The sequence below is a fragment of the Carlito syrichta genome, unplaced genomic scaffold (assembly GCF_000164805.1).
Source record: "Carlito syrichta isolate Samal-C Ts95f unplaced genomic scaffold, Tarsius_syrichta-2.0.1 Scaffold308583, whole genome shotgun sequence".
Lineage (NCBI taxonomy): Eukaryota > Metazoa > Chordata > Mammalia > Primates > Tarsiidae > Carlito > Carlito syrichta.
Genome location: NW_007252679.1, coordinates 197,901 through 217,064, shown reverse-complemented (window position 1 = coordinate 217,064; position 19,164 = coordinate 197,901). Strand labels below are relative to the sequence as shown.

At 41.8% G+C, this 19,164-nt stretch overlaps 1 protein-coding gene across 3 annotated transcripts in view; it reads right to left on the bottom strand.

The window, feature by feature from the left end:
* Window positions 1-2,250: 2,250 nt before the first annotated feature.
* The window catches only part of ELOVL6 (ELOVL fatty acid elongase 6), a 151,957-nt gene continuing 135,043 nt past the window's right edge, over window positions 2,251-19,164 (bottom strand). For all 3 annotated transcript variants that reach the window (XM_021716257.1, XM_021716256.1, XM_021716255.1), the window contains exons 4-5: window positions 13,183-13,334; window positions 2,251-4,642 (exon numbers count right to left, since the gene is read on the bottom strand). In XM_021716257.1, coding sequence (XP_021571932.1) covers window positions 4,218-4,642; window positions 13,183-13,334 — 577 coding nt within the window. In that variant the 3' untranslated portion in view covers window positions 2,251-4,217. The remainder of the gene's footprint in view (window positions 4,643-13,182; window positions 13,335-19,164) is intronic.

Genomic DNA, 19,164 nt, shown 5'->3' with positions numbered 1-19,164 from the left:
AACATTGCTTTATCCACTCTCGTTTTAATAGTGTATACACCATGGGCCAAACGCTGTGGTACATTCTTGGCAAAATCTTTTCCTGATGGCAATGTGTCTGAGGCACAAAGAATTAGAGGTCGTATATAAGAGACAGAAGAACTTCCTTAAAAAGATGTGGGAGACAATGACTGACAGCACGAACACAGGTTCTCTTGTTACCCTAAATTGACTGCAAGATATTTATGATCGAAAAACAAAGATTGGAAAAAGACATTACATTTATCTACTGGAAAGTTCTGAGCGCTCTCCTCATGAGATTCCAACATGATGTTACTTTTCAGGATGGAAACTTTTTCAACGAAATTAAGTATCTAAAAGAGACAGACATGGATCATACGTATATCATTCAAAACTCTGAACTCTGGGAGGCAAGGTCTATTTGGTCACCATTCTCCTCAGGGCTTTGTTGAATTTGCACTTGGCCAATCCAGCAACTTTATTAAAGAATCGTTAACCAAACTGGGTGGGGGGAGCCCTCGGAATGTGCTGTAGCTACCTCAGCATGTGACACATATACAATTTCTAAGTAGGAGCTATTCTATCAGAATGGAGAACAGATAGTAAGTAACCTGAGCATCTTCTCTCCCAGATAATTCAGCAGCCTGGAAATACATCCAGGCTTTTGGAACACTCTACTCCATTGCTACTGAACACAGGTGCTCGGATGGGACAGGCTCTATCTTATGAAGATACATCTGATTTAAAAAAAAAATTCCGTGGGTCTCTTTCCTAGCAGTGTTCTCCTAGGTTCCTACTGTCTCTCCACTCAGCTCTACAAATCCCCACTCGTGAAGTTTCCAAGTCAGTCCAGGTACCTTAGTCTCTGTACTAGCCAGTCTCTTTACATAAGTAAAGTGAGGCGGAGAGGTGAGCAGGGGGGATGCCAACATTTTCAATCCTGCCAGCACCGCGCATGTAATGGATTTTCTCTTGCCCTCCTATTCTTATAGTGGAGCATGATTAGAAGGATGGAAGTAGAGGACCAGAAATAACAACCTCCATCCATGATTTTAATTTGGTATTTTGGCCTGGCATATGATGGAAGTAATATAGTAGTTACTCTTCTCTCGCAAGCAGAACTAGAAGATTCAGGTAAGCACCCCTACTCTATGAAGAGAGCACTTCTCACTAGAATTTCATTGCAAACCCTTAGACTTGGGTTGATGCTGAGACTAGTGTATGGATCCGTGTGTGTGTGTGTGTGTGTGTGTGTGTGAAATCTTGGTTTTTTGTTTTTGGTCCATGAATGAGTTTTTTTTTCACCATACTAGGATTGGAATGCAGTGGAAAATCCTCAGTAGAAAGATTATCTATTGCAGCATAGTGGGGCAGCTATAAAAACTTGCCTGCCCAAGTTTTTCTGGAATGTTAACTGGCAGCAGGATTATCTATGTGGCAGTCAATTCTCTGGTAGGTTTAGATTTGTCATAGGCCAGTGATCCAGCCTCTTATCTTGATATAACTGAAGCCGCCAAACTGAGATGTTAAAAACAATGTACTGAACCTGTAATACCAGAATTTGTGTGTGTGTGTGTTTGTTTGTTTGTTTTTAAACTTCTGGCTTTTTTCCTCTCATGATAAACATAAAAAATGTCTTTGGATATATTTAGCTAGTTTAACAACTATTTATTAGACACTCAACCTGTAAACAAAAATTCGGAATTCTTTTTTACAAGTGAACACGAACATGAACCTAACGCCAATCTGAAAGTGTTTGGAAGCATCATTTAGAGTCTTTTTCAGGTTTCTGCTCATCTCCTCATTCTAACCTTCATCACAGGATCCCCAGTAAATCACAGAATTAAGTAATGAAATCAACCAGATGAGCCTCTAATGGGTCCTTCAATTAAATCAAGTCAACTGTTATGTGACCTTTTCCTCATTTTAATTATCCTGCTCATCTTGTTATATGGAAAAGGGGTTTATTGCATAGTATCATGGATTTGCAAAGCTCAAAATAATATTATTTGCATCCTAAAGTTCTACTAGTTGTTAGCAGGATGTATCTTTTCAGCCCATGTCAGTTTTTACCCAAATAATTATACATTCCTCCATCAACCATGGCTCATCTAGGAACAAGACATCATCGATCGTTCACAATAATTTAACACAGATCTAACAGCTTTCCTCCTCGGCACCGCCCCTTCAGCCCCAGTGCTTCCAGACATGACTTGGTTTGCATGGATTCTTTGTTCATTGCTCAAACCATTCACACAGAATGGAATAAAACTTTATTCTTTTTAAACTCCACACATAAACAAGATGCTGAAAAAGCTCTTGCCATTTCTGACAGAAGAGTAGAGCAGCTCTGTTTCATAAATGACAGCACGATTAAAGCTAAAATAATATAAAAATAATTTGAAAAATCCCTTTTACTGTACACTCTCAAATAAAGCAAGAAAGATAAACAACACTTTCTTTTTTTCTGCTAGCCAGAAAATGTGTTTCTATTCATTTGGGCTTTGAAGTTCAGTGTACCCCACATCTGTGTGCATGTATGTGTGGTGACGTGCGTATAATCTATGTGATGGAAGTAGCCCCTAATCTGTTCATCTATATGCCTAATCATTAAGTTACTTAACCAATTATAACACTATTATGTCACATTGAACAACTTTACATAATTGCTTCTTTGAAATACTAGGAACATTGACACATTTATTTGGCTTGTAAAGGACTGAAATATTACAGTTAATATAACCTAGCTTTCTTTCTTTTTCTTTTTTTTTTTTTTAAGAATATGGCTCTTGATAAATTTATTTTTAGTTCCAGAGCGAATGTCCCTTTTAAAAAATTTCTGAAGATGACTTGAAGCAGGATGGATATCTTCTGATTTAGCCAAAAATATGACAAGGATTTTATATCATTTAAAATGTAAAGGATGAGTATCTATTTGGGGGGAGGGGACCTTTTTCCTCAACTGTTTTCAGCCAAACTTGCCATGAAGTGTGTTTGTTGAAGTATCTTCACTCAGCCAGCAGAGGGCACTTTATACACCTCTACATTGCTTGGGGAGCAAATGCAGATGATGTAGAAACACAGTGTTCATCCAGGATCAGGAAGAGCCCTGCAGGTTTCTTTTTTTGAAATTCACAAAAATATAGAAAATATGCACTGTGCTACAGGAAAGTCATGAGTGTGTGTGAAGTCCAATATAGAGGGAGTGTACCTATCGGCTATGGAATTGATCTCCAGCTCACCCACCTCTCTTCCCGCTGACAGTGGTACTGGGCCGGGCCTTTTTACAGGTAGTACAAAACCCATTACCAAATCATTTGGTTGAGTTTTTATCGTTCTGATTCTGCATTTACTCTTCTGTCCAAAAGCCTAGGGCAACTGAACACAAGGACAATGCTTCCTATCTCATTTAGGAGTAGAACTTACAGTTCAACGATCAGGAATGCTCTGGGGTGGGGCCGCCCCTGTGGGACCAGTTTCCATCCTCCCAGGAGGAGCCGTGGGAAAGGACTGCGCCCCCTTTGGTTTGGACAGACTCACTAAGCCCGAGGCTATGAGTGGCCAGCGGTCTTCTCTTAGGTGAAGAAATATAGTGGCTCACGTCTGTTTTCACAAGGATGATCACGACATCTTTTCTCATAGGGGCTACAACAGCAAACCTTTCTTTAAAAGGCTTTCATTTCTGCAAAAGCGTTGTTGTTCTTAGATACACCCTGTGTCTCTTGCATTCTATCTTTTCTATTGGCTTGAGTTTAGAGTCAATAAAGATTAGAAAGGACTGCGTGTGTGTGTGTGTGTGTGTCTGTGCGTGCTTGCACGGTTTTTAAAGTAAAATTCTTTCATCCTTAGAGAAATAGAACACTTAGTAAATTCACTTTTTCATCTAGTATTAACATCCTTTGTCTGCCTTCTGTTAGTCTCTGCCTTCGGCTCACTTCTGTTCTCCTTTGTCCTAGAGTTGACAGATAAAGAGGGAATGGAGTCTCCCAGCAGCTGTGCTTGGAGATGGAGATGCACTCAGTGAGTCCTCACCCTAAAAGGATCATAAACTTACTGGGTTAAGTCAGCCTAATTATCCCTAAGCTGCCTTGGGTTTTGTGTTTGCTCGTGTGTTTTGTTTTGTTTTAGCTGCACCATATGTGATTCCTTGTGCCATTTTCTTTTGTCTATTGTTTTTCTTGATGACCCTGAGCTATGGCTTCCTCCTCAGTTCCACACTATTCAGCCTTCGTTGTTTTCCTCATTTTGCCGATGTAGGCCTCAAAGAAGAAATGGCAGAAGAGCACAAGGTAGCTGAGGTACATGAGTGAGGACCAGAAGATGTTCTGAAAGTGAGAGTGACACTGGTCATGCTGCATCCAGTAGAAGACCAGGTAGTTAATGACACAGCCCATCAGCATCTGTGTGATCTGGGACAAGGTGATGAACATGGCAAACTTCCGGGAGACGCGGAAACCTGCCGCCCGCAAGGCATAGTAAGAGTACATCACGGCGTGCACGCCATAGTTCATAGTCATGAACCAACCTCCCCCGGCAATCATGTCTTTGTAGGAGTACCAAGAGTACAGGAGCACAGTGATGTGGTGGTACCAGTGCAGGAAGATCAGCTTCTGCTTCCTCAGAATAATGAATATTGTATCTCCTGAAAGACAAAGAAGAGGAAGTGTGTACATGAGCCCCTGGACCATGAAATGACAATCACCTAAACAGTTTTACAAGGAAGTTAGGACTGGAGAGGCAGATGGACTGGATTAGTATTCTGGACTGCACTGGTATTTACTAGTTCTGGGACCTTAGGCAGGTTACTATCCCGCTATTTTCTAGTTTCCTCATCTATAAAGTGGAGAGAATTAAGAAGAGTAGTTTGGAATTTTCTGACGATTGAGTAGCATAATCAACATGTCCTCTTCACACAGGGTAGGCAATCAACAAATGTTTCTTTTGAGGTAATTTATACAAGATCCTATTGATTATTGATCTGGAAGGGGCATTCATTAACAATTATGTTGCCTGATTCTCAACTCAATCATACATTTTAGGAAATATCACCTGGAGGGGACAGGTGACTTTTCAATCAAAAGAAATGACTGGAACTCAAGTACCCAGTTAAATGTTCATAGTCCTCTTTAGAGTGCTAAAGCCATAACTTTTCTTTCATCTATGACAAACGGTACCCCTTAAACATACATCTTTGTGAGTTCCTTGTAAATTAGGAAACCTTACCAAATGTCATAGAAAGGTAAAACTTAAAGGGCGGTAACAGAAAAAGGGGGAACAAAAGTCATCTTCTGTACACATTTGCTAACAAGAGTAGTGGGAATGCTTCATACCAATAAATCAAGTGAGAAAAAAACTAAAAGCAAAAGTTTTTATTTTGTGGAATTAACTGTGAAAAAGCATTCCAGCATCCATCAAACATTTTTCTAACAATATCCCTTTGAAGAAAAAGACCACTGTTTCTGAGGTAGGAATTTAAACTACAAAAACTAAATTATACTCAGATAAGTAGATGCTAGGCATCTATAATGATTCTCTGAAATGTCTAGGGATTCTGAAAACTATACTTCAGAAGATTTATAGAAATGTCAACTTGGATGAAGAATCAACCCAGTAAAAAAATACAACCAGGATGGGTGCAGTGGCTCATGCCTGTAATCCCAGCATTTTGGGAGGCCAAGGCAGGAAGATTGTTTGAGCCTAGGAGTTTGAGACCAGCTTGGGTAACATAGCGAGACCTTGTCTCTACAAAAAAATTTTAAAAATTAGCTGGGAATGGTAATGTGTGCCTGCAGTCCCAGCTACCTGGGAGCCTGAGGCAGAAGGATCACCTGAGTCCAGGAGGTCGAAGCTGCAGGGAGCCATGATCGTGACACTGCGTTCCAGCCTGGGTGACAGAGTAAGACTCCAACTCAAAAAACAAACAAACAAGAAAACCAACCAAGTCCATTAACAAGAAAATACCGGAACTGACACCAGGATGTGGGACAGAAACAGGTGTATGCAGGTAAAGGCTTCTTTCTTTCTCCTATCTTTATGGTTCTCAGACATGGGAAAAACCATCTTTCATCACCTTTGGGGAACTCAAACTTTTTTCTCTATAACAAGAACTAGAACTTTTTTCTCTATAACAAGAACTTCTCATTCTGAAATTTGATTAAGCACAAAGAGAACTAGTACTTTATCCCATCTCGTCCCTCACATATTTCACGGATGGCCGGGACTGCTCAGCACTAGGCAAGGTCAAAGAACAATGGGCCATGGAAAGACGTGGTTCTGATGGCCATGGCTGGAATAACACAGGCGGTGCCCCATTCCATTTGTCAGGAGCTGTGAGTTTATTTCCCCACTGAATTGTTAAGTGTTACTTCTTCATTATTTGTTTAGAACAGAAAAGGAAAGTTGACAGTTGCTATACTTCTGAACCTATTATAAAATTTTCATTGAAGTCCTCTTCTCTCCTGTCAAATGCCCCATTTTTATGACATCTATAAATGCCAGGCAGGCTGATGGTGACAGATGGTGATGGTTACTCTGTGTGTATAGCTAAAGGACAAAACTGGTGTCAGGAGACCTGGGGTCTACTTCTGTGTTAAACTGTGATCTTTCCGCATGTCGGTCAGAGATCCACTATTTCTGTGTAAGTACTCCTTTGTGTCTCCCTTTCTTTCTCTATAATGCCACCTACCTTTGATCATAGTGGAAAGAAGATAGATGGCCAAAAGATTGCATATTAAAAACACGTTTAGTCATCCATAATTGAGAAGATGTTTTTTATGAGTTTCTGAACATTAACTAAAACATAGATCCCACACAATACCCAAACACACTGTAATAAAAGTTATTTGCCATAAAGTAATAAGCATTTCATACTCTCTAATTCTTTGGATTTAATTTAACTCTATCATCACTTTTACATTAGAATTTTATTGTATAAAGATGATGACGGTCAGGTGCAGTGGCTCATGCCTGTAATCCCAGCACTTTGGGAGGCCAAGGCGGGAGGATTGCTTGAGGCCAGGAGTTTGAGACCAGCCTGGGCAACACAGTGAGACCTTGTCTCTACAAAAAAAGAAAAAGAAAAAAATTCGCTGGGCACAGTGGCATGCATCTGTAGTCCCAACTATTCGGGTGGCTGAAGTGGAAGGATCACTTAAGCCTAAAAGGTTGAGGCTGCGGTGAGCTGTGATTGTGCCAAAGCACTTTAACCTGGTTGACAGAGTAAGATCCCTAACTAAAAAAAAAAAAAAAAAAAGAAAAGAAAAGAATGATGAAGACAATCCACATTAGAATGGGCTAATGTGGACTGGAAAGTGGCACCTACAGTTTTGGAGTTGAGTTGTTTTGTGTATTTCCTGTCTGGAGGTGAGGGTAGGGGTTTCTCAGGCTTGATCTGAGACACACTGGGTGTTTCTAGTGACTCTGGGAAGGGGAGTGGGGTGGAGGGGTAAGGACAGGCCTCGAAATCTTGATAAGAAAATGAATTTGAATTCACTTAAGAATTAGTTTCAGAATATGGTAAATGAAGTAGTGAAGATGAGTGTCTCCCAATAAGGGCTCTGGAGCCTGTCAGGAGCACCACTCCAAAGCCAAATTAAGGTGACTATTCCCAAGATCGCTGACCCAAAGAATTTTCCCTTGGGAAAGGAAAAACGAGTGGGGTTCCAAAAGAGTCAAACAACACTCCTTTCGGTCTTTGATAGCGTAGTGGAGACGTATCATGCATGCCACATTGGCAGGTACAAATTAGTTTTCCTCTGGGGAAATCACATAATGTCACATTTAATTTGTCATTCACCCAAGTCATGCCAAGTCGTGGTATTTACAGCCTTTCCAGAAGCTACAGAGTGACCCAGAAATGTAAACTGTCCCAGGGACTGTGTATTTGACGTTGGCCAACCAATCTTTCTTGGCCCAGCATCCTACTGGCAACATGGAAAGGATGTTGGCCAAGTGAAAACAATGGGACTTTTGGCTCTTGAATGTTTCAGTCATGTCACCTAATTTAGCTACCACCTGGCTCATGTTCTCTCTACCATAATCTCTCTAATCTCTGGTCCAGCTATTTCCTGTCAAGAGACAGTTGGCAGACAGAGCATGGTGCTTCTTCCATCTAAGGGTTCCCTCGGAAATGACACCTTCCACGTGTGCACCCCAAGTACAGATCTCTGTGCAGTGATGGGGAAGCATTTAGAAACTCCCAGGGTACTCTTGGCTATCAAGAGAGAGAGAACGCCTGCTCTGTGCATGTGGCTTGTCACAGATGGCTGAGTCCCTCTTCGCAGTGCTAGCTGGACAGCTGCTGAGTCAGAGCTTCAAAAACAATGACACGCTCAGCGGAGCAAGGGCTGAGGCTCAGGGCAGATGTTTCCAAGTTTTAACAAAACCAAATCTCAGCAGGTTTTAATATAATCCAAATAGTAGGTGCTCAGTGGTTTGGCACACAAAACAGGCTGGTGACTCTCTCCCTCTCGACTTGTTCTAGTAGATTCTAACCCTACAAATCAGTTGAAATGAACTCACTGTTTTCTGCAGAAACAGAAAGCTCTTCTTGCTATTTATTAGGAGTTTCACTAAGGAGGAGTTAGTGTTGACTGGGTCGACTTGCAGTTGGGGAAGATGCAAAAGTTCTGGAGACAAATGTTGTGATAGTTGTACAACAATGTGAATATTATGTATATTTTACTACAATAAAAAAAGGAATGTAATGGAAACTGCAGACATGTGAGTTTGGGGAGAAGGTACAGTTTCAGTATTGAACACAGAAAAACTATTCTCTTTTCTCACAAGATCTTTTCCATTTGGTGCTTAGAAGGGAGCCCGGTATCTTAGAATACCAAAAGGCAAGATTTGGGAACGAAAATAAAGAAGAATTCCAAATAATCCAAATGAGTAAATCTTTCTTAATTAAATAGTAGGGACAGGCTTTCTAATTTCTGGATAGAAAATCTAGAAATTTTTTCTACCCCAAAATCTGGGTAGGAATTTAACTTCCAAAATGATAGTAATTAAAAAAAGGCATCCAAGTCAACATGTTCACTTAAAAAGGGAGAGGGACTGGCTATCTTAGAGACAGCTGCACTGATTTTTGGATCTGTTTTGACTCAGCAGGACACCTCAGAAAGGCTCTTGTCAACAGAGCGCCAGAACTTTTGAAGGACAATATTTTGTATTTGAAAATTTAACTGCAGGCTGGGCGCGGTGGCTCAAGCCTGTAATCCCAGCACTTTGGGAGGCCGAGGCAAGAGGACTGCCTGAGTCCAGGGGTTCAAGATCAGCCTGGGCAACTTGGTGAGACCTTGTCTCTACAATAAATCAAAAAATCAGCCAGGCGTGGTGGTGCACACCTGTAGTTCCAGCTACTTGGAAGGCCTGAGTCCAGCAGGTCGAGGCTGCGGTGGCCTTGAGTGTGCCACTACATTCCTGCTGGGAGACAGAGTGAGACTCCAACTCAAAAAAAATTTTTTTTTAAATTGCTGGGAGTGGTGGCTCACACCTGTAATCTTTGTACCTTGGGAGGCTGAGGCAGGAGGACTACTTGAGCCCAGGGGTTCAAGACCAGCCTGGGCAACATAGTAAGACCTCATCTCTATAAAAATTTTAAAAATTAAAAAAAAAAAAAGCTGGGTATAGTAGCCCATGCCTGTATTCCCAGGGAGCCCACCCATCTCTTTGTGCAGAAGAGGGTACCCAGACTTGGCAGGTTGAGGCAGGATTTGCCTGAGCCCAGGAAGTCAAGGCTGCATTGAGCTGTGATTGCCACTGTACTCCAGCCTGGATGACAGAGTGAGACCCTGACGCAAAATAAAATAAAATAAAATAACATATAAAAATATAGAAATTTAAGAAGGGGTACTCAAAATAAGAAAATGTCCCTATAAAGTATCTGAAACTGGCCGGACTCAGTGGCTCAACCTGTAATCCCAGCACTTTGGAAGGCCAAGGCGAGTGGACTGCCTGAGCCTGCAGGTTCGAGACCAGTCTGGGCAACTTGGTGAGACCTCAACTCTACAATAAATCAAAAATTAGCTGGGTGTGGTAGCGCACGCCTGTAGTTTTGGCTACTTGGAAGGCTGGGGCAGAAGGATCGCCGGAGCCCAGCAGGTCGATGTGGGGGGTGGCTGTGATTGTGCCACTGCACTCCACCCTGGGCTACGAAGTGAGACTCCGACTCAAAAAAAAAAAAAAAAAAATTAAAGTATCTGAAACTATATGAAGAATATGTGTCAAAAGCCGGGCTCGGTGGCTCAGCCTGTAATCCCGCGCCTTTGGGAGGCTGAAGTGAGTGGATTGCCTGAGCCCGCGGGTTCAAGACCCGCCTGGGCAGCGAGACCTCATCTCTACAATAAATCAAAAAATCAGCTGGGCGTGGTAGCGCGCGCCTGTAATTCCGGCTACTTGGAAGGCTGAGGTGGAAGGATCGCCAGAGCCCAGCAGGTCGAGGCTGTGGTGGCTGGGAGTGGCCACTGCACTCTAGTCTGGATGACAGAGTGAGACTCTATCTCAAAAAAAAAAGGATATGTGCCATTAATTGGTTTCATTCAAAAACAATGTCAAGTTTAGGATATTGTTTTTTTCCTAACACTTCCATCCCATATCATAACCACAGAGGGATGGAATATTGGAAAATCCACAAACTACTACTACAAATTACTGTGGTGAACAAGGCCTCTTCGGGAAAAGGGATGATGTTGCCAGCAGCATGCTGCAGGGGGAAGATTTGAGTGTGGCTCCTTCTGGGCTCAAGGGGAAAGGCTGTGTAGTTATAATGTCTGCTTGGGGATGAGGGATGTGGAATATTCAGGCCTGGATTAGATTCAGATGGGTTAATAGCACCATCAGGACCCACACAACCAAGGAGGATGAGAGCAAGCACCTTTGGGTGCTGCATGACTTGTTCTTCTCCAAGAATCCTAACTCTGTCCACCATCCCAAAACATTGATTTCAACCCGAGTAGAAGCCAAAAGGACAGAGAGCATAGGTCTAGTCACGTCATTGAAGGCAACTGACACGATGAATAGGTGGCACTGCAACAAATTATTCTTCCAGAAGGTAGGAAGGACTATTCTTGATCTCAAGTCGCTCCAAAACAGCTGGAGAAAACTCAGAACCTAACACAGACAATTGGCTGCTGCAGAGAAAAGGCATTTCTAGAAGGAAAGACCGAATTTGCAGCTATACACTGAGACTTAAAGGCCCATACCATACCATTTCTTATTTATTGTTATTAATATTTTTAATTTTGTGAAAGTAGCAAAAGGTAAAAATTGTGAAAGTGTTCAGGAGTGGCATGTTTCATGCACTTACTACATGTATATGTAGTAAGACCTTTGTCAAAAAAGATGGGAACTTAATAGGGATATTTGTACAACATAAAAGAAAAGCAGGGGCTAGGATATTTTTCAACTTGAATAATTCTCAAACGCTAATAATGCATTATTCTTATTATTTTTTGGAGTCGATTGTCTCACTCTGTCACCGAGGCTGGAGCACAGTGGCATGTTCATGTCCACCATAGCCTTGATCTGCTGGACTTAGGTGATCCTTCCACTTCAACCTTCCAAGTAGCTGAAATTACATACATGTGCATGCTACCACACCCAGCTATTTTTTGATTTATTGTAGAGACAAGGTCGCCAAGTTGCCTAGGCTGGTCTCGAACCCCTGGATTCAGGCAATCCTCTTGCCTCCACCTCCCAAAGTGCTGGGATTACAGGTGTGAGCCACTGTGCCTGGTCAATATATATAATTGTTAATTCCAGATAAAAAAAATTAAATCCATAGGGAGACCAGGTCTCCTCTAAGAATATGTGCCAGTTGGTGAGATGGTGGCTAACATTACCCATGCATGAACTCAGAGTTTATTGTCACCAGCAGATACATTTCTCTGGCAATAAAGACATTTTTCTGGAGAATGGTGCCCATTATTAAATCCTTGCCACTTAATTTTTCACTGTTTCTGCTAATCTATGCCATACTTATAATCAAGACCTTTAAAGAGTTGAAGAAAAAAAACATAGAAATCCACTAATATAGCCAGTATTTTCTATTGATTTCTTTCTATTTTCTATTGATTTTCTATTTTCTATTGATTTCTCTTTCTCTAAAGCCAGTCTCATATTGATGATTAAAATCAAACAATACCAGAGACCTATCCTTGTTAATGAGAACATAGAGATACCCCAGTGAAAAACTTCATTTCCAAATCTGAGTCCTAACTTTGGAAGTGAAAATAGGCCCAGATATGGGACTTGGAAATAGCTGTTTTTGCTCCTTTCCTCATATTTCAATATTAGACTAATGGGCTCTAGACAGGGACCGTGCAAATTTTGTAAACCCCCGAAAGTATTTATTTATTTTTTTTGAGTCAGAATCTGACTCTGTTGCTCAGGCTGGAGTGCAGTGGCACACTCATGGCCACTGCAGTCTCAACCTGCTGGGCTCAGGTGATCCTTCCTCCTCAGCCTTCCAAGTAGCTGGAACTACAAGCATGTGCCACCACATCCAGCTAATTTTTTAATTTATTGTAGATATGAGGTCTCTCCAAGTTGCCCAGGGTGATCTCTAACCCATGGGCTCAGGGAATCCTCTCACCTCAGCCTCCCAAAGTGCTGGGATTAAAAGCATGAGCCACCGCGCCCAGTTAAGTGTATTTTTAGTATTGTAAATCAGTATGTTCTATGTAAACTATGTTGTTCTTAATATACACAATCTAAAAATATTTAAAAGATGAGGGGAGAGAGAAATAGAAAGTGGAAGTCAGTCCAAAACAAATTCCCCAGCACTTTGGGAGACTGAGATGAGAGGATTGCTTGAGGCCAGGAGTTTGAGACCAGCCTGGGTAACATAAGCAAGACTCTGTACAAAATAGAAAAAAAATTAGCCGGGTATGGAGGCACTTGCCCGTAGTCCCAGTTACTTGGGAGGCTAAGGCAGGAAAGGGTAGTCTGAGTCCGGGAGGTCGATGCTGCAGTGAGCTGTGATCGCACCACTGTACTCTAGTTTGAATGACAGTGAGACCTCCACTCAAAAACAAAACAAAACAAATCTCAAACCCATTTATTGTAACTTTCCTATAACCAACAAAATTGGACCTTGACATTGTCTCTGTTCCCTCTTAATAAATATTGTAGATGTGTAGCTACAAAGAGGGGAGAGAAAATGGAAGGAGAGAAGACACTCACCTAGTTCGGGTGCTTTGCTTAGCACAAATGCATACGCCCAGAATTTGCTGACAGGTCCATTGTAAAAACTCTGGTCACAAACGGACTGCTTCAGGCCTTTGGTCATCAACATGTACACCATATAAGCACCAGTTCGAAGAGCACCGAATATACTTCACAACGAAAAAAGAAAAGAAACAACACTTAGGAAAATCTGTTCACTTCTCACGTGAACCATACTTAGAAGACTAGTTGCCCAGTGGCAACTAGAACCATAGGCACAGAAGAACCATAATAATTTGCATTCACTTGGAAGCATCTTAAAATGCTCTAGAAACAAGAGCTAACAAAGCTTTTTAAGCACTTTACTGTGACACCAGACACAACACCACTTACTCTTCATCAATGTTCCAAGAGAGCATTGGGGTCCAGAGCTCAAGAAGGGCTCTGGGAGTTTTGTGTTTCAGCCTGAGAACTATTCCTTGGGGAGGGGATGGGTGGGGCTAAAACTCTTGGAAGTATCTCACTTTAGTCTATGCCCAGTCCTGCTCCAACCCTCACTGGTCGTACTACTCCCTGAACACCTGCATATCTCTTTATTTTTTTGAGTTGGAGTCTCACTCTGTCACCCAGACTGGAGTGCAGTGGCCGCTCCCAACCACCGCAGCCTCGACCTGCTGGGCTCCGGCGATCCTTCCGCCTCAGCCTTCCAAGTAGCCGGAATTACATGCATGCTCTACCACGCCCGGCTGATTTTTTGATTTATTGTAGAGATGAGGTCTCGCTGCCCAGGCGGGTCTCGAACCTGCGGGCTCAGGCAATCCACTCACCTCAGCCTCCCAAAGGCGCGGGATTACAGCCCAGTTGCATATCTCTTTAAGCCAGCTCTTCCTCTACCTCTGAACTGGCCTTATCGACCCAGGCCTTTTCGGCCACTTCTTGGATTCCTGCAGCAGGTTCCAAACCACTGTCCTTGGCGATCCCTTTCCACTTTCGGATCCATCTTTCTCACAGGAGCCAGAAGGAGACTCTGGCAAAACTTGGCTCTACTGTTGCCTCCTCCAGGAAGCCCACCCAGGCAGAGAGAAGTGCCCACTCCCTGAGTTCTCCATCACTGTGTATTAACAACTGCTCTTTTATTCCCTGCCATGTGTTTGTCTCCACACAGACACAGGTGCTCAATAAAGACTGTTGAAAAAAGTGGTAGCTGGCACGGTGGCTCACACCTATAATCTCAGCAGCACTTGAGGAGGATGACTTGAGCACAGGAGTTTAAGATCAGCCTAAGCAACATAGAGAGACCTTGTATCCGTGTGTGTGTGTGTGTGTGTGTGTGTGTGAGAGAGAGAGAGAGAGAGAGAGAGAGAGAGAGAGAGAGAGAGAGAGAGAGAGAGAGAGAGAAATGAAAGATTGTTGGAAGTATAAAAAAAAGGAAACTTGCAGCATGAAAGGATCTGGCAGCCTGAATGAGCAGCCTCCAGGAGGGAGTAAGTAACCCCTCTCAGTCCATAGCCCAGAGTAAGCAACCATGCCCAGGACTGAAAAGACAATTGCTGACCACATGGGGAAAATGTACCTGCTCATCTTTTTTTCCGTTCCAAAGGGTGGCATCTTCTAGGAATCAGATGAAAGATAAAGGAGTAAACAACGGTTGATGAACTGAATGGGAAGTGGATGCACTATTTTTTATTTAAAATGTCTTCAAGTTGCTTTAGGACAAATCATTCTGCTAAGTTATTCTGTCTGCAAAACATGCATCTAGAATCAAGGTAAAAAAGTTGAATTCCTGGCATCTGTCTCTAAGTTGGGGTTTTATGCATAGCTTCTCTAAGGGCATATAGACTACATCAAATGGCCTTACTCCTTCCAATGCATGAAATGATCCTATATAGAATTATTGTCATTTTACAGATGTAGGCCTTATTTAATCCTTCAGTGGCTTCCCTCTGTACTTAGAATGAAACTCTCAACTCCAAACCAGGACCTACAAAGCCTCCCTCTCTCCATTTTCCACCTTCACCACCTGGCATTTTCTTCCCACTCACTATGAGCTAAACATTCCAATATTTTCAGTTTTTTGCCTCAGGACCTCTGCATATGCTTTGTCTTCTGCTTCTCCATGCATTCCAAAACTGGCTTCTTGTCACTTTGTTATCTCAAAGAAATGTCTCCTTCTAGTGGAATGACCTGTATTTACAGTCAATTAAATGTCTTAATTTGGGGATGCAGAGTTGGATTTCATTAGTAAGTCAAGTCATGGAGATTTTTCTATCTGAAAATTTTTTTTCTGCTTTGTCTTTACCTCACCAGATGATGGTTACGTTTCAATATGAAAAATTGCCACCATCACCCAATTAATACGGCATTGCACCTTGGACACTGATTCTTTTTTATAGAAGGTAATATGGACAAATGAATGTGGCCTTTCCATTGAACATATGTAGTAGACAATGCTGGTTGCCTATTCAAGAGCCAAGTACCTTCGTCCTTCTCTATATTAAGGGAATACTGATTTTGTTCAGGTTCTTCTAACTTTTTTTTCTGAGTCGAGGTCTCACTGTTGCCCAGGCTGGAGTGCAGTGGCATGATCACAGCTCATTGCAGCCTTGATCTCCTGGGCTCAGGCAATCCTTCTGCCTCAGTCTCCTGAGTAGATGAGACTACAGATAAGTGTCACCATGCCTGGCTTACTTTTTCTTAAAAAAAAATTTTTTTTTTTTGTAGAGATGAGGTCTTGCTATGTTGTCCAGGCTGATCTGGAACTCCTGGGCTCCAACAATCCTCTTGGCTCGGGCTCCCAAAGTGCTGGGACTACAGGTGTGAGCCACTATGCCTAGCCAGATTTTTCCAACTTTAACCTTATCTCTAATTTGGGAGTAAATCTTAACTAAGCCACTTTTAGTAATCCCATTTTCCTAACCAGTGGTTTGTAGGATGGGCATGGAACAGGTATGTGACCCAATTCTAGCCAATGTGATATGCCAAGGGCTGCTGGGAGTTTGGGGAAGATTTCCTTGCCCTATAACATGTACTGTCTGGAAACTCAGTAGTCGTCTTGCAACCATGAACATCTCCCTTGAAGACAAAGCCATCTCAGAGGATGGCAAAGTAGTTTAAGATGTGACTGAGCTGCTGAATGAATCCATCTTTCAGTGACTCCCTACTCAACACTTCTTGTTCTTGAGATAGGAAATCTTCCTTACTGTACAAGCCTTTTAGAGTTTTGGTTTCTATTCCTTGCAGTCCAAAGCATTCCAGTAGACACAACACACAAAATCTGACTTTCAGCAGGCTTTTGAAAGCAAGTTAACATTTTGTGCAGAAGTTCCTTCTGTGGCTAAAAAATGCACCTAGTCATAGAGACTGCTGGTGAACTGCTCATTACATCAATTTTCTGCTTTTCGTATGACAGTGGGGGAGATGTCAATGACTTTTGTACACACTAAGAGCAAGAGAACACACAAATGATTTCAAATTGTATCACTCTTTGTTCATTAGCCCCAGGTCAATGATTTTTGGGGGACCATTCAAGCATATTTTGTAAAGCATCCCCTCCCCCACAACTTCAGCCTACCGTATCCAGAAATTACACAGTCTAGAATCCTTCCTCTACAACCTGTGCTGCTAGACTGTGTGCTTTGCACATGATCAAAGTAGATCCAAAGAAACTGCCTTCGAAATAGTTACTTTCCTTTCTTTTCCCAGGCCTTAAAAGTCCCAAAGTATTTTATAAACTGATGATGTTTCACTATGTAGTTCATTATACAGTTTACTCCCAAATTCAAAGATATTACCTCAATTTAATTTGTTCTCATTAAATGGTTATTGGCATAGTTTTAGCTGCTTGGGTGAAAAATCAATAAGTTAACTATAGGTTAAGTGGTCCTGGAAGTTTCTCAAGAAGTGGGGCAAGTGGTCCTGGAAGTTTCTCAAGAAGTGGCATTTAGATCAGGGGCAAATAGGTAGCTTCAAGGTTGAGGACCACGAGTATTGAGAGGTCATTTCAGAGCATTTTAGAATGGAAGGTTTTGATATCATGGTAATCCACAATATTGCTGACAACAAGTGTATAGCTCATATTATTGTCCCATATCTGGACATAAGCCTCATTCCCTAAGCTCTGAACAATAAGGCTGACTCAGAACAGAGGACAGTGGCACTTTTCAGGGAAACCGTCAGTGCCAGCCATTGGGCCCATGTGTCTGTGGGCAAAGGCGCATTGTTGGGATGGGACAATGCCATGGCTGGGGAGCCCTGGGTGACTGCTGGGCCAATGCAATGACTGTCATTTGTGAGAAGCCACGAGCTTGGGCCCAGCACATTTTAGCCACTAAACACTTTGGACCTAGGGGGCTTTTACCCTAACAGTGTCACACACACTTTACCAAAATAAACTTTAAGGCAAGGAAACTTTTTTTTGCTCCCTAAGTTGAGAGGCAGAGTAATGCAGCAAGGAAATAGGCGGCTTATGTTCTGCTACCCCAGTCCTTGCTAATCAATACTGGTACTCTTTCTGGCCATCCCCAGACACTGTTTCCAAGTTCTCAGCCACTCTGAGCCACTGCTAGAAACTTAGAGTTGCAAATGGAAACTTTTGTATGCTAGGCTCCACTCACAACCTGATCACTTAATAGTTTCATGACTGGGCAAGTTACTTCAAGTAATTTTTTTCATCTGAAATGAAGATAATAATATCTAACATGTATAGCAACATAAGTAAAGTATTTAGTTAGACTCAAGCTTCTGATATATAGGTGTTCAATAAAGTTTTTATCGTATTCTTATTCTATTAATATTTGTGTTATTACTGCTGCTTTGTTATGTCTAACCTTCAAAGTTGAAAATTACCTTTCTTTGTCGCATCTTGTTTTTATCAGGTAAGAGAGGTTAAGGTTAATTAACCCTAAGTGAAAGTCGAGGAAACTGATTAACAGCAAATTAAATTTGCCATGATTGACTGTTCCTATTACTATGAGAACTTCCACTTGTCTAAATTCTTCCCAGAGCAATGCTGGGTTTATTCCCAGTGAGTAGACAGGGTCCAGGCTCCCCTGTGATGCACTCACCCTAACCCTAACCCCTAACCCTAATCTAACACTTGGTCTCTCATTTCGCACCCGACTTGGCGGCTGCCTCCCCCTCACTGGGAGACATCACTGGTCTTTTTATAAAGAAACATTCTGTGATGTGGGGCAATTTGAGAGGCCAAGGTGGGAGGATCACTTGAGCCCAGGAGCTGGAAACCAGCCTGAGCAACATAGCTCTTCAGTTTGGTGTTACTGATAAGAACTTTTGGTAGCCAGCACCAGGAAATGCAGACCTTTAATGTTGCTGTAACTTGAGTTCTATACAATGCTCTGTCAGTCGTGTAGTCAATGTATAGGTACCAGCAACCCTAAACTTATAAAACAGACTGTGAAACCTAAGGGGCAAGCAGACCAGTTCTAGATATGCTGGGGGCCAGGTTCTGCTCCCTGGATTCTGAATTCAGAAATAAACTTCCTTCTGCCAGTTCCCTCTCTCTCGATTTATTGGTTTTGAGAAATAGCAGCCGACCTTTTACTCGGACTGTAACAGTAGTTTTTCTGATAATGTACTTCCTTTACTAACAATTCAGAGTGTATAACTTCACTTTACCTTTTACTATTGTGTAATCATTTCTAGGTTTGAGTCATTTATCTTTGTTGAAATCTTTAATCAGATACCTCCATTAGAAAATCTGAAAATCTGCCAAATACATTTAAAATTAAAAAACATGAGGCAAAAGTTACACATTACATATATCATAATAAAAAAATACACATTTTGACCTAGTAATTCCCACAGCTCGAATATATTTAAGATATACTTGCAAAAGTATACCAAGGTGTGTGTTTTACAATATCAAAAAGATGGTTAGAACATAACCTAGATGTTCATTGACATAAGAATGGGCAAATAAATTACAATTTACCTAACACAGCCATAAATGTACTGGGTAGTTCTGCATTAGGAACTGGCACA